The 13,172-nt window shown below is 45.1% G+C and overlaps 1 protein-coding gene across 1 annotated transcript in view; it reads right to left on the minus strand.

Moving 5' to 3' along the window:
• ANO2 (anoctamin 2) overlaps positions 1-13,172 on the minus strand; it is a 498,883-nt gene that overhangs the window by 89,516 nt on the left and 396,195 nt on the right. The window contains exon 20 of the mRNA XM_063928499.1: positions 10,548-10,696. Within this exon, the coding sequence (XP_063784569.1) occupies positions 10,548-10,696 (149 nt within the window). The remainder of the gene's footprint in view (positions 1-10,547; positions 10,697-13,172) is intronic.

Raw genomic sequence — 13,172 nt, forward strand, 5'->3', positions numbered from 1 at the left:
ACAGTCACATGACTTCCTCCAGCATCCCGACCCCTCACTATCCCGATGGTCGGCATGCCGACCAACAGGGACTATTTCCACTCGTGGGTGTCCATGACACCCATAGCGTGGGAATAGAACCTGTGGCGACCATAGGTCGCCACTGAGCACGCAGCGTGGCGAGCACAGCGAGCCCGCAAGGGGCTTGCTGCACTCGCCCCTCCCCGCCGGGATCCCGGCGTCGGTATGCTGCCGGGATCCCGGCGTTGGTAAGCTGACCGGCGGTCTCCTGGCCGCCAGTCAGCCATACTACACCCCATACATCTATGCATATAATAAAACTGTATAAGAAATATATTTGTAGGGACTGTTTATGAACTAGGGAGACAAATAAAAATCTGAATTTTTATCTGTTTGTCTGTTCGTTCCGGCATCACGCAAAAACTACTAGATTAATTTGGAAGGCGTTTTCACTTTTTTATAGCTTAGTGACCTAGAAAGAAACTGAGGTATGTAGGATCTCAATGTGACATCAGGAAGAGGAGCAATAAAGGACTGAAAGTTGGTGTTCCGATCATGCTTCTGTGGAACTTGACTCTGACCAAGTTATGTAACGGAAGTTACGGAACCCGACTTAAAGTGACTGCTCTGCAGAGAAACCTAGTTGAGGCAGATATTTAACGGGACGTGGCACACTTAAGACTATGTTTATACCACGTATACCCCTTATCCCCAATTTTCCTTTTCAATTCAACCGCCTGCAGTTTCTTGTAATCGTCTGATTCGCTATGGCAATCAACAAGTCGCAGAAGCCAACGCTCAGGGCAGCAGGCTTAGATCTCAGGACCAGCTGCTTCTCCCATGGGCAGCTTTACGTGGCTTGCCCACGAGTTAGTATCCCCAAACATCTTTTTGTGTTAATCCCTGAGGCAAAAACTGTAAATATTGTTTACAAAAAATTTTGTGGTCAATGTGTACAATATAAAATATACATCACAATATTAGATAGCACTACTGTCTTTGTAAAATGAGTTCTGCTGAGCAATAACAGACATCCATGCAAGCGAAGTTGCGGACAAACACTAGTACATGTGTATGTATGTATTGCCACTCTTCTAGAAATTTTGCAAAATCAATCATATAAAATGAACAATATTATGATTCAAATGTTCCTCAAAAAGTTTAGGAGAAATTGCTTACTATTTATATACCAGTCATCATTACTACAAGAGTTTTATTTTAATTTAGGAATAGTGTATTTTAAAAAACAAAACATTCAGATGTGTCCGACTCCTCCTCATACATTTAGCCTTAATACGCCACACAGCGGGAGATGCCTGGTGTGAGCGAGTTGCGACTAGGACATATCAGGAGACTGTGATTAAATTGAAGCACAACAGAACTTTATATGGAAAAAAGCCTGGGCCACTGCACCGTAGTACTTCGTATGCAGATTTGGAGACTCAGGGCCTAATTCAGACCTGATCGCAGCAGCAAATTTGTTAGCTAATGGGCAAAACCATGGGGGTCATTCCAAGTTGTTCGCTCGGTAAATTTTTTCGCATCGCAGCGATTTTCCGCTTAGTGTGCATGCGCAATGTCCGCACTGCGACTGCGCCTAGTAAATTTGCTATGCAGTTAGGTATTTTACTCACGGTTTTTTCTTCGTTCTGGTGATCGTAATGTGATTGACAGGAAGTGGGTGTTTCTGGGCGGAAACAGGCCGTTATATGGGTGTGTGCGAAAAAACGCTACAGTTTCTGGGAAAAACGCGGGAGTGGCTGGAGAAACGGAGGAGTGTCTGGGCGAACGCTGGGTGTGTTTGTGACGTCAAACCAGGAACGACAAGCACTGAACTGATCGCACTGGCAGAGTAAGTCTCGAGCTACTCAGAAACTGCACAGAGATGTCTTTTCGCAATATTGCGAATCTTTCGTTCGCAATTTTAAGAAGCTAAGATTCACTCCCAGTAGGCGGCGGCTTAGCGTGTGTAAAGCTGCTAAAAGCAGCTTGCGTGCGAACAACTCGGAATGAGAGCCCATGTGCAGTGCAGGTGGGACAGATGTAACATGTGCAGAGAGAGTTAGATTTAGGTGGGGTGTGTTTAAACTGAAATCTAAATTGCAGTGTAAAAATAAAGCAGCCAGTATTTACCCTGCACAGAAACAAAAAAAAACACCCAAATTTAACTCTCTCTGCACATGTTATATCTGCCCCCTGCAGTGCACATGGTTTTTCACATTAGCTAACAAATTTGCTGCTGCGATCAGGTCTGAATTAGGGGATCCGGTCTGAAGATCGACAGTGTCTAGGTCGACAATGTTTGGGTTGACCACTATTGGTCGACAGTCACTAGGTCGACATGCTTTCAAGGTCGACAGGGTTTCTAGGTCGACATGTTCTAGTTCGACAGGTCAAAAGGTCGACATGAGTTTTTCACTTTTTTTTCTTTTATTAAACTTTTTCATACTTAACGATCCACGCGGACTACGATTGGGAATAGTAACCTCCCTCAGTCGTACACAAATATACAAGTGTTGCTTATCACATTAATCACCACAGTCTCCATCTAAGATGCATTTTTTCAGCAAAAGAGATGCAAAAAAAACGCCCAAAGCTAGCAGGATCTCACGGGACCTGGCGTGCCAAGAGCGGCTGTTTGATGTGACTGCAGCAGATATGAATGAGGACACATCTGTATGGCACAAGATCATTGATACCCCAGAAGAATATTTTAAATAAAACTAAAGTAATTTGCATATTGGTTATTGCTCCTAGTCTCCAGGAACTCCATTGTTGGCTATGTTTATTTATTATTTACCTGGGGTGTAAATATGAGGTTACACACAATGTATAATGTCTTTGTTATCCACTCACATGACTAAAGTCACGTGACTAAAGTCGTTGCCAGTTAGAAATTACCACAAACAGGGTGCTAATAAAAAAGCAAGAAAAGCATTGGTACAATTGAAATTTTGCCAGGAAACGGATGCATGAGCATACTGCCCCGACGTACAGTGAGGAGGATGGAAACAGAGGCAAAGTCAAACCCAAAGATCACCGTATTAGAACTGCACAATGCACACCATCGTCATTGATGCCCACTGTCAATTGTAGTGGGCAATCTTTGATGCTTTGGGGCTGTTTTGTTGCTAGTGGTCTAGGGGCCAAAATCTGTCTGCCTCTATCAGAAGGTTGAAACCTGGCTGTTAAGATGATGATCCCAAACTCACATCAAAATCCACTTTAAAATGGTTGCAGGAACACAGAATCATAGTCTTACAATTTCTAAAAATGAAAAGTGGTGATGTTGCCTGTAGCAATCAATCAGATTCTGTCTTTTCTCTATTGCACCCTAGAAAATGATAGACAGAATCTGCTTGGTTGCTATGGGCAACATCACCTCTTTTCATTTTTAGAAGCTTTAGTAAATTTACCCCTCAGTCTCCAGAACTGAAGCCAATGGAAGACTTGTACTGTGTACTGAGGATTGCAGTCGGGGATTGGTCCAAAGTCCCTCAACAAGGGATATGCTAATTGCATATCTGTGTCAGTGAAATAAATGTTGCTGCTTCATCAGTTAAAGGTTCATAAGTTCATTAAAAAAAATTGTATTGCACGGAATGTTGTGTTAAGGATTTCTGTGTAGGACTTTATAATATGCTAAATGTTATTAGATGAAATGTGTATTTTTATTAGAGATTCAGCAAATCATGCTAATTATAGTACACCAAATGTTTCACCTCAAAACTGAAAGTGTAGAAAAATATATAGAAGTTACGTCAGTTATCTCTGACATATTATATCATATGTCATATACTGTACATTTCATTACTATGGATGTCTGTATCACTTTAAATGGCCATGTGACCTGCACTCAGTGGAAGAAGCCATGGGGGTATATTTACTAAGCTCCCGATTTTGACCGAGATGCCGTTTTTTCTTCAAAGTGTCATCTCGGTTAATCTCGGTCATTTACTAAACACTAATCACGGCAGTGATGAGGGCATTCGTAATTTTTTGCTAGTTCAGGTAAAAAATTACGAATGAATACACCATCGGTCAAAACGCGGCTGTTTAAGTATGAATCTCGGTCATTTACTAAGAAGTGCAAAGCAAAAAAAGAACAAACACTGCCGTGAAAAATTACAACTCGTAAAAAAGTGCTAAAAAAAAACAGAACTTTTTTTTTTATTCGTGTTTGGATAGGCATGCACGGATCCATGAGATCCGTGCATGTATATCAGTGGGAAGGGGTGGGAAAGTGCTTATTTTTACAAAAAAAATTGCGTAGGGTCCCCCCTCCTAAGCATAACCAGCCTCGGGCTCTTTGAGCCGATCCTGGTTGCAGAAATATGGTGAAAAAAATGACAGGGGTTCCCCCATATTTAAGCAACCAGCATCGGGCTCTGCGCCTGGTCCTGGTCCCAAAAATACGGGGGACAAAAAGAGTAGGGGTCCCCCGTATTTTTAAAACCAGCACCGGGCTCCACTAGCTGGACAGATAATGCCACAGCCGGGGGTCACTTTTATATAGTGCCCTGCGGCCGTGGCATCAAAAATCCAACTAGTCACCCCTGGCCGGGGTACCCTGGGGGAGTGGGAACCCCTTCAATCAAGGGGTCCCCCCCCCCCAGCCACCCAAGGGCCAGGGGTGAAGCCCGAGGCTGTCCCCCCCCATCCAATGGGCTGCGGATGGGAGGGCTGATAGCCTTTGTTGTAAAATAAAAGATATTGTTTTTAGTAGCAGTACTACAAGTCCCAGCAAGCCTCCCCCGCATGCTGGTACTTGGAGAACCACAAGTACCAGCATGCGGCGGAAAAACGGGCCCGCTGGTACCTGTAGTACTACCACTAAAAAAATACCCAAAAAAACACAAGACACACACACCGTGAAAGTATAATTTTATTACATACATACACACATACATACATACTTACCTTAAGTTCCCACGCAGGTCGGTCCTCTTCTCCAGTAGAATCCAAGGGGTACCTGTTGAATAAATTCTACTCACCAGATCCAGTGGTCCAGGCTCCTCGGCAAATCCAGGGATAATCCACGTACTTGAATAAAACAAAAAAACGGTTGCCCGACCACGAACTGAAAGGTGACCCATGTTTGCACATGGGTCACCTTCCCACGAATGCCAGAAACCCACTTTGCCTTCTGGCTAAGTGGGTTTCTTCAGCCAATCAGGGAGTGCCACGTTGTAGCACTCTCCTGATCAGCTGTGTGCTCCTGTCCTCACTGACAGGCAGCACACGGCAGTGTTACAATGTAGCGCCTATGCGCTACATTGTAACCAATGATGGGAACTTTCTGCTCAGCGGTGACGTCACTTTAGGTCAACCGCAGGGCAGAAAGTTCCCATCATTGGTTACAATGTAGCGCATAGGCGCTACATTGTAACACTGCCGTGTGCCGCCTGTCAGTGAAGACAGGAGCACACAGCTGATCAGGAGAGTGCTACAACGTGGCACTCCCTGATTGGCTGAAGAAACCCACTTAGCCAGAAGGCAAAGTGGGTTTCTGGCATTCGTGGGAAGGTGACCCATGTGCAAACATGGGTCACCTTTCAGTTCGTGGTCGGGCAACCGTTTTTTTGTTTTATTCAAGTACGTGGATTATCCCTGGATTTCCCGAGGAGCCTGGACCCCTGGATCTCGTGAGTATAATTTTTTCAACAGGTACCCCTTGGATTCTACTGGAGAAGAGGACCGACCTGCGTGGGAACATAAGGTAAGTATGTATGTATGTGTGTATGTATGTAATAAAATTATACTTTCACGGTGTGTGTGTCTTGTGTTTTTTTGGGTATTTTTTTAGTGGTAGTACTACAGGTACCAGCGGGCCCGTTTTTCCGCCGCATGCTGGTACTTGTGGTTCTCCAAGTACCAGCATGCGGGGGAGGCTTGCTGGGACTTGTAGTACTGCTACTAAAAACAATATCTTTTATTTTACAACAAAGGCTATCAGCCCTCCCATCCGCAGCCCATTGGATGGGGGGGGACAGCCTCGGGCTTCACCCCTGGCCCTTGGGTGGCTGGGGGGGGGGGACCCCTTGATTGAAGGGGTCCCCACTCCCCCAGGGTACCCCGGCCAGGGGTGACTAGTTGGATTTTTGATGCCACGGCCGCAGGGCACTATATAAAAGTGACCCCCGGCTGTGGCATTATCTGTCCAGCTAGTGGAGCCCGGTGCTGGTTTTAAAAATACGGGGGACCCCTACTCTTTTTGTCCCCCGTATTTTTGGGACCAGGACCAGGCGCAGAGCCCGATGCTGGTTGCTTAAATATGGGGGAACCCCTGTCATTTTTTTCCCCATATTTCTGCAACCAGGATCGGCTCAAAGAGCCCGAGGCTGGTTATGCTTAGGAGGGGGGACCCCACGCAATTTTTTTGGGGATTTTACATTGTTTAATTAAAAAAAAAAAAAAAAAAGAACCCCAGCACGGATCACACAGATCCGGCCGAGATTGATTGTAAAAAAAAAAAGGCAGTGTTTTGCTAATCACTGCCGTAAAATTAGGTAAAAAAAAAACGAATGACATCGACATCGGAAGAAAAGAAAAACACGAATACGACAGCTTAGTAAATCCATCGTAATAAATTCAAAAAGTTGCAGTTTTACACTGTCGATGTCATTCGTGATTGAACTTTGACCTATTTTCGGGAATTACGAATGTTAGTAATTGTGTGGTTTCAACCAGTATGAAGTCTATCAATTGCTAGGAACAACAGATATTACTGAGGAACTGGTTGACTAATTCCAATGATGCCTGACTAGTGGGGACATTTACTAAGCAGTGATAAGAGCAGAGAAGTGAGCCAGTGGAGAAGTTGCCCATGGCAACCAATCAGCACTGACGTAACATCTATAATTTGCATACTACAAAATTATACAGAGCTGCTGATTGGTTGATGGGGCAACTTCTCCACTGGCTCACTTCTCCGCTCTTATCACTGCTTAGTAAATGTTCCCCTAAGTTTCATAATGCCTGACTAATATTCATAATGCCTGACTAATATTCACAATGCCTGACTAATCTGTCAGTTATCACATTACACTGCAGACTTGAATTTTGATATTTAAAAGCAGAATGGGTGCAATGTATTAAAATACATCGTCTCCCTTCTCCGCCCACCGTAGCAATGCTAATCGCATATGTACTAACATATGCGGTTTACATCGCAATACGTTGACAGAGGCCCCCTGCGATACCTGTGAGAAGGTGTGGGGGGGGGTCTCCGTCACCTCCCAGGGGTCTCTGTCACCTCCCAGCCCCGGAAGGTGATGTCAGCAGTCAGACCCGGGCTCCTCCTCCTCCTCCCTGCAGACGGAGGGACTTCCAACTGTGTTGCTGGGGGAGAAGGAGTTTGGGTTTCGGGACCACGGGCTGCCTGCACACAGCTATGCCGGGAAGGGGGGGCGGGGTCGGCGTGAGTGGCGTGGGGCAGCAGAGGCGGTGGGATGTGGCAGGATGCGGTAAGAAGTCCGTAGGCTTCTATAGGATATCGCCATAAAAAGATGTCAATACCCTCCGCATCGTTAAGCGGGTGGCCAGGGGTTAGTACATTTGAAAATGCGGTAAAACCCCAGAAAACAGGGGTTTTACCACATTTTTTCTTTAGTACATCCCGCCCAATATGTGCACAGGCAAAAACGGCAATGCTACGGGCACAGTTTGTTCTTCCCCAATGCTGTTAAAATTGTTCTTTTTCAACTTAATACGTATAACATTTTCTACTCAAAGATAAAGTATCAACCAATCAACATGTCATTTTTTAAAACACAGCCTGCAAAATTACAGTTAGAAGCTGATTCTTTTTACTTGATGTCTCTCCAAGATTTGATAAATCTGTCCCTTAGTTCGCCAAAGTAAAGTACGCCTGACACATTGTGGAAAATGTAATAGCCTGTACAAATCAGGAACCGTAGAGTTTCCGGCGAGTCACCCTGATCTTTTAAAGGGGCAATCATTTCAAATAATTTAAAAGGCAAATAATCCAGGTTGGTTTGCACTTAAAATTATTGTCCCTTTAACACATTGGGGTATATTTACAAAGGTCCCGATTTTGACCGAGATGGTGTTTTTTCTTCAAAGTGTCATCTCGGGAATTTACTAAACTCAAATCACGGCAGTGATGAGGGCATTCGTGTTTTTTTGGAAGTCCAAGGAAAAAAATACGAATGAATACACCATCGGTCAAATATGCCTGGAATTTGGTAGAACTCGGTCATTTACTAAAAAGTGCAATTCACAAACACTGCCGACAATAGCCAAACACTGCCGTGAAAAAATACAAATCGTGAAAAAGTGCTAAAATAAAACAGACCTGCTTTTTTTTTTACCGTGTTCTGATAGGCATGCACGGATCCATGAGATCCGTGCATGTTTATCATTGGGAAGGGGTGGGAAAGTGTTACATTTGCAAAAAAAAAATGCGTAGGGTCCCCCCTCCTAAGCAAAACCAGCCTCGGGCTCTTTGAGCCGGTCCTGGTTGAAAAAATATGGGGGGGAAATTGATCGGGGTTCCCCCATGTTTAAACAACCAGCACCGGGCTCTGCGCCTGGTCCTGGTTCCAAAAATACGGGGGACAAAAAGCGTAGGGGTCCCCCGTATTTCTGAAACCAGCACCGGGCTCCACTAGCCAGATACATAATGCCACAGCCGGGGGACACTTTTATATTGGTCCCTGCGGCCCTGGCATTACATACCCAACTAGTCACCCCTGGCCGGGGTACCCTGGAGGAGTGGGAACCCCTTCAATTAAGGGGTCCCCCACCTCCAGCCACCCAAGGGCCAGGGGTGAAGCCCGAGGCTGTCCCCCCCATCCAAGGGCGGCGGATGGGGGGCTGATAGCCTTTTTGTCAAAATTTGAATATTGTTTTTAGTAGAAGTACTACAAGTCCCAGCAAGCCTCCCCCGCAAGCAGGTACTTGGAGAACCACAAGTACCAGCATGCAGTGGAAAACCGGGCCCACTGGTACCTGTAGTACTACTACTAAAAAAAATACCCCAATAAAAACAGAAGACAACACCTTGAAAGTAAAAGTTTAATACATACATCCACACCACCAAACATACATACTTACCTATGTTCACACGAGGGTCGGTCCTCTTCTCCATGTAGAATCCATGGGGTACCTGTTGGAAAAATTATACTCACATAATCCAGTGTAGTTCGGTCCTCTTCTGTACTATTTGTAATCCACGTACTTTGCAAAATAAAAAAACAGATACACGACCACGCACTGAAAGGGGCCCCATGTTTACACATGGGACCCCTTTCCCCGACTGCCAGGAACCCCCCCTGACTTCTGTCTAAGAGGGTTCCTTCAGCCAATCAGGGAGCGCCACGTTGTGGCACCCTCCTGATTGGCTGTGTGCTCCTGTAGTGTATGTCAGGCAGCACACGGCAGTGATACAATGTAGCGCCTATGCGCTCCATTGTAACCAATGGTGGGAACTTTGAGGTCAGCGGTGAGGTTACTTTCGGTCAACCGCTGACCACAAAGTTCCCACCATTGGTTACAATGGAGCGCATAGGCGCTACATTGTATCACCCGGTCAATTTTTCCCCCATATTTTTCAACCAGGACCAGCTCAAAGAGCCCGAGGCTGGTTTTGCTTAGGAGGGGGGACCCCACGCATTTTTTTATTTTTATTTTAACAATGTTTTATTTTTTACGAAAGGTGCACAATGAAGCCCAGCACGGATCTCACAGATCCGGCCGAGATTCATTGTGTTAAAGTCGGCAATGTTTTACAATTCACTCACGTAAAACACTGCAAAAAAATACGAATGACATCGACATCGGTAAATACGAAAATGCAGAATACGACAGCTTAGTAAATTAGTCGTAATAAATTCAAAAAGTTGCAATTTTACACTTTCGATGTCAATCGTGATTGAACTTTAACCTCATTCGGAAAAATACGAATTTTAGTAAATATACCCCATTGTCTTTGTCTTTTAAACGATTTCCCTTTAAAACATCGGGCAGTCCTGAAACTTGTCGATGACTGCATTGTGCAGAGTCTATTACATTTACCCCATTGTCCTTAAAAAAAGTGCTGATTTCTATTTTGCCATAGATGGAGGGGAGATTTAGCAAGGACACACGCGACTCACTGAAAAAAGGGTGTCCTTCTAATGCATACACTTATGTACTGTATTGTATCTCTACGATTTACTGGAAGAAAAACATGACGTTGTACAGATGGGTCCTTGTTTATCTTGGCCTTTAATAGGCTTAACTGAGACTGGGCAATCGGACTTAATTCCCTGCTATAATGACTTAATCCCCTTCAGTATTGTTCTCTGTATTGTATTACAGCTGAGAACAATAGATGAAGGGTTTATGTAAATAAACCATGGTGTGCCTAGGTGCAGCAAAGAAGCTAAAATAACCGTGGATCTATCTGTATGTGTGAATTCAACATTCCCATGTGTTCATAGCCTTAATTGTAGGATCATGGTTACATCTGCACATCCTAAACCCATAAACAAATAAAGTAATATATATTAGTGCCGCTGCGATAAGTACAAAAGACGTCTTACTCATCTCCATGTATTCCGGTGTCAGGCCAGTAAAAGGTTCTAGAGTGTAGTCTTGGTCCCATTGTTGAGGTTCTCTGGAATTGTTCAGGTTGTCCTCGTCAGGCTTTGCTCTATCGTCTTTAAGCTTCCGGAACAATTTTTTAAGCTTTCTAGAAACAGAGACATAAAAACAATATTAGGCTGGCCACCTACAACAGCTTTTTAAACCAATTTGAGATTATCCAGAATAGCCGCACACTGCGGGACATCGGAAGATTGAAACAGAGATTTTCTGGCTTGGCCTGATCCTATAATCGAAGGAGCGTGTTTGTGACCATGATTTCTCCGGTTTATCAGTGAAACGCCAAAATGATTGTTCACACACTATACAATAAAACAGGCCAATCACCCGATAATTGACAAATTGGTCCAATAATTGTATAGAGTGTACTTAGCTTAAGACTGGACGGAAGATTATTTTAGCATTATGTGACTTCCTCTGAACAATGCAGAGGTAATAAAGCCCAATTAGAGAAGGAGGTGGTAATGCTTTGATGTATGGACGATATACGCAGAGGTGTCTCTGATAGTGGTGACACTCTGTGCGGGAGGGCACATTGTGCGCACGACTAAGTCGCACGGCAACAAAAGGGGGTGTGGTCTCTCGGACCGAACCCCGTTTCATCACTCCTGGAGATGCGGGCTGCCCCCGGACACCAAGGTGAGTGCACAGTGACAAGAGCTGGGTCAGTAGCGGATCTTGCTACGGGCACACGCGATTTTTGCCCGGGTGCCGCGGTCATCCGGATGCGCCGCCACCATGTCAAGATCCGCTACTGGTGGTGGCCCCCGGTGCTGGCTGTCACTGCTGTGCGATGCGCAATGACGTCATCGTGCACCGTACGGCATTGTGGAACAGCACATAGACACTAGGGGTCATGATTGACCTCTAGTGTCTATGTGGTGCTATGGGAGAGACGTCATGACGTCTCTCCCATAGATCAGATGAGTGGCGCCGGCGGCCGGACACAGAGACAGTGTGCAGCGGGCACCAGCAGTCGGGAATCAGGAGCGGGGATGGTGAGTATTAATTAAAAAATATATATTTTTTTTATTTATGTTTTTGTAAGCGGCGCTACTAGGGGGCACAAACGGGGGCACAACTGTACTGGGGGCAATACCACTGGGGGCAATACCACTGGGGGCACAAACGGGGCACAACTGTACTGGGGGCAATACCTCTGGGGGTACAAATGGGGTACAACTGTACTGGGGGCAATACCACTGGGGTACAAATGGGGCACAACTCTACAGGGGGCATAACTGACCACGCCCCTTTATGAAGCCATGCCCCTATTTTTCTCGGGGTGCCACAAGGGCTAAAACCAGCCCTGAGCTGGGTGTTGCATCTAATGTCACAGTGCAACTCCCTGCCCCCGTCACTGAAGAGGAGTCAGCACTTTTGTGTCACCCATCGGCGGGTGACACCCGGGTGCAGGCCGTACCCCCGCAGTCACGTTGTGACGCCAGTGGATATATGACACTACATACAGTAAATGAGGTATGATTGATGATAGAAAATAATGGCTGCCAATATTTAAGTATTGACAATTGTCCAACTTCCACTCCTTAAAGTCATACATATACAGTAGATGCAATATTGCGTTTTTCCTGTATTTTAAATTTTGAAGCCACTTTTCTTCTAACATACTATTTTTTTATGTGTATATTTTCCTCCAGAAAGTTTAGTACATGTCCTATGTTTTGTTTGTGTCTCTAAGACAATGTCAGCAAGTTGTAAAGGAAAAAGAAAGCTGTCTCCATGCTCACATGGCTTGTGCTGTTGGGCACAGTACTCCTCATTTTGCAATAGTGTTGCATAGACATTTAGTGTTCCGGTTATAATTGCAGAATAATAAGCATAACAGAAAATGTATTGTTCGGTGCTTATGCCGTTTTATTACTTAATGACCTTGGGAACGCTATTGAACAACATGTACCTTTCCTGGGGTTCAGGATTTCTATTACTATTCAAATTTGTTTCCAAAACATTGCAAAGTCATAGACTATACACAGGAAGAGAGTGGTGGGAAAAACGCTCAGTGGTGTCCTGTGTGTAATGCAGAAGATAGCATGTGGTTACAGTTACTCACGTCACACTGCCAGCATCTAGGTAGGGTAATAAACAGTATGGACAGCAGCCAGGGGCAAAGGGGTGGTCGGATTTCTATATATTTGCAGGTGTATGGAAGGGGGCAGAGCAAAAATGACACCTTTGAATCACATTATCAAATCTCCCAACTGTCCCGATTCAAGCTGGTGAAATCCCTAATAGCCGTGGAGAATGGGGTGAGGGTGCACATGTACAAGTTTACCTGGTAGCTGTAATGTGATCTAGGAGCTGCAGCCGATGCAGTTCCTAGAAGCTTCGGGGGAGAAGGGGGTGTGGGTGTGTATGTGAAAGTTCCCCTGCCAGCTGTAAAGTGCGTTTAGGTCTACAACTAATGCAGTCCCTAGAGGCTGCGGGGGAGAAGTGGGGTGTTGGTGCACATGTGCAAGTTTCCCTGGTAGCTATAATGTGCTTCTAGGGGCTGCAGCCGATGAAGTCTATAGAAGCCAGGGCTTGTCCCCATGCATGAGTCTCAT

The sequence above is a fragment of the Pseudophryne corroboree genome, chromosome 6 (assembly GCF_028390025.1).
Source record: "Pseudophryne corroboree isolate aPseCor3 chromosome 6, aPseCor3.hap2, whole genome shotgun sequence".
NCBI lineage: Eukaryota > Metazoa > Chordata > Amphibia > Anura > Myobatrachidae > Pseudophryne > Pseudophryne corroboree.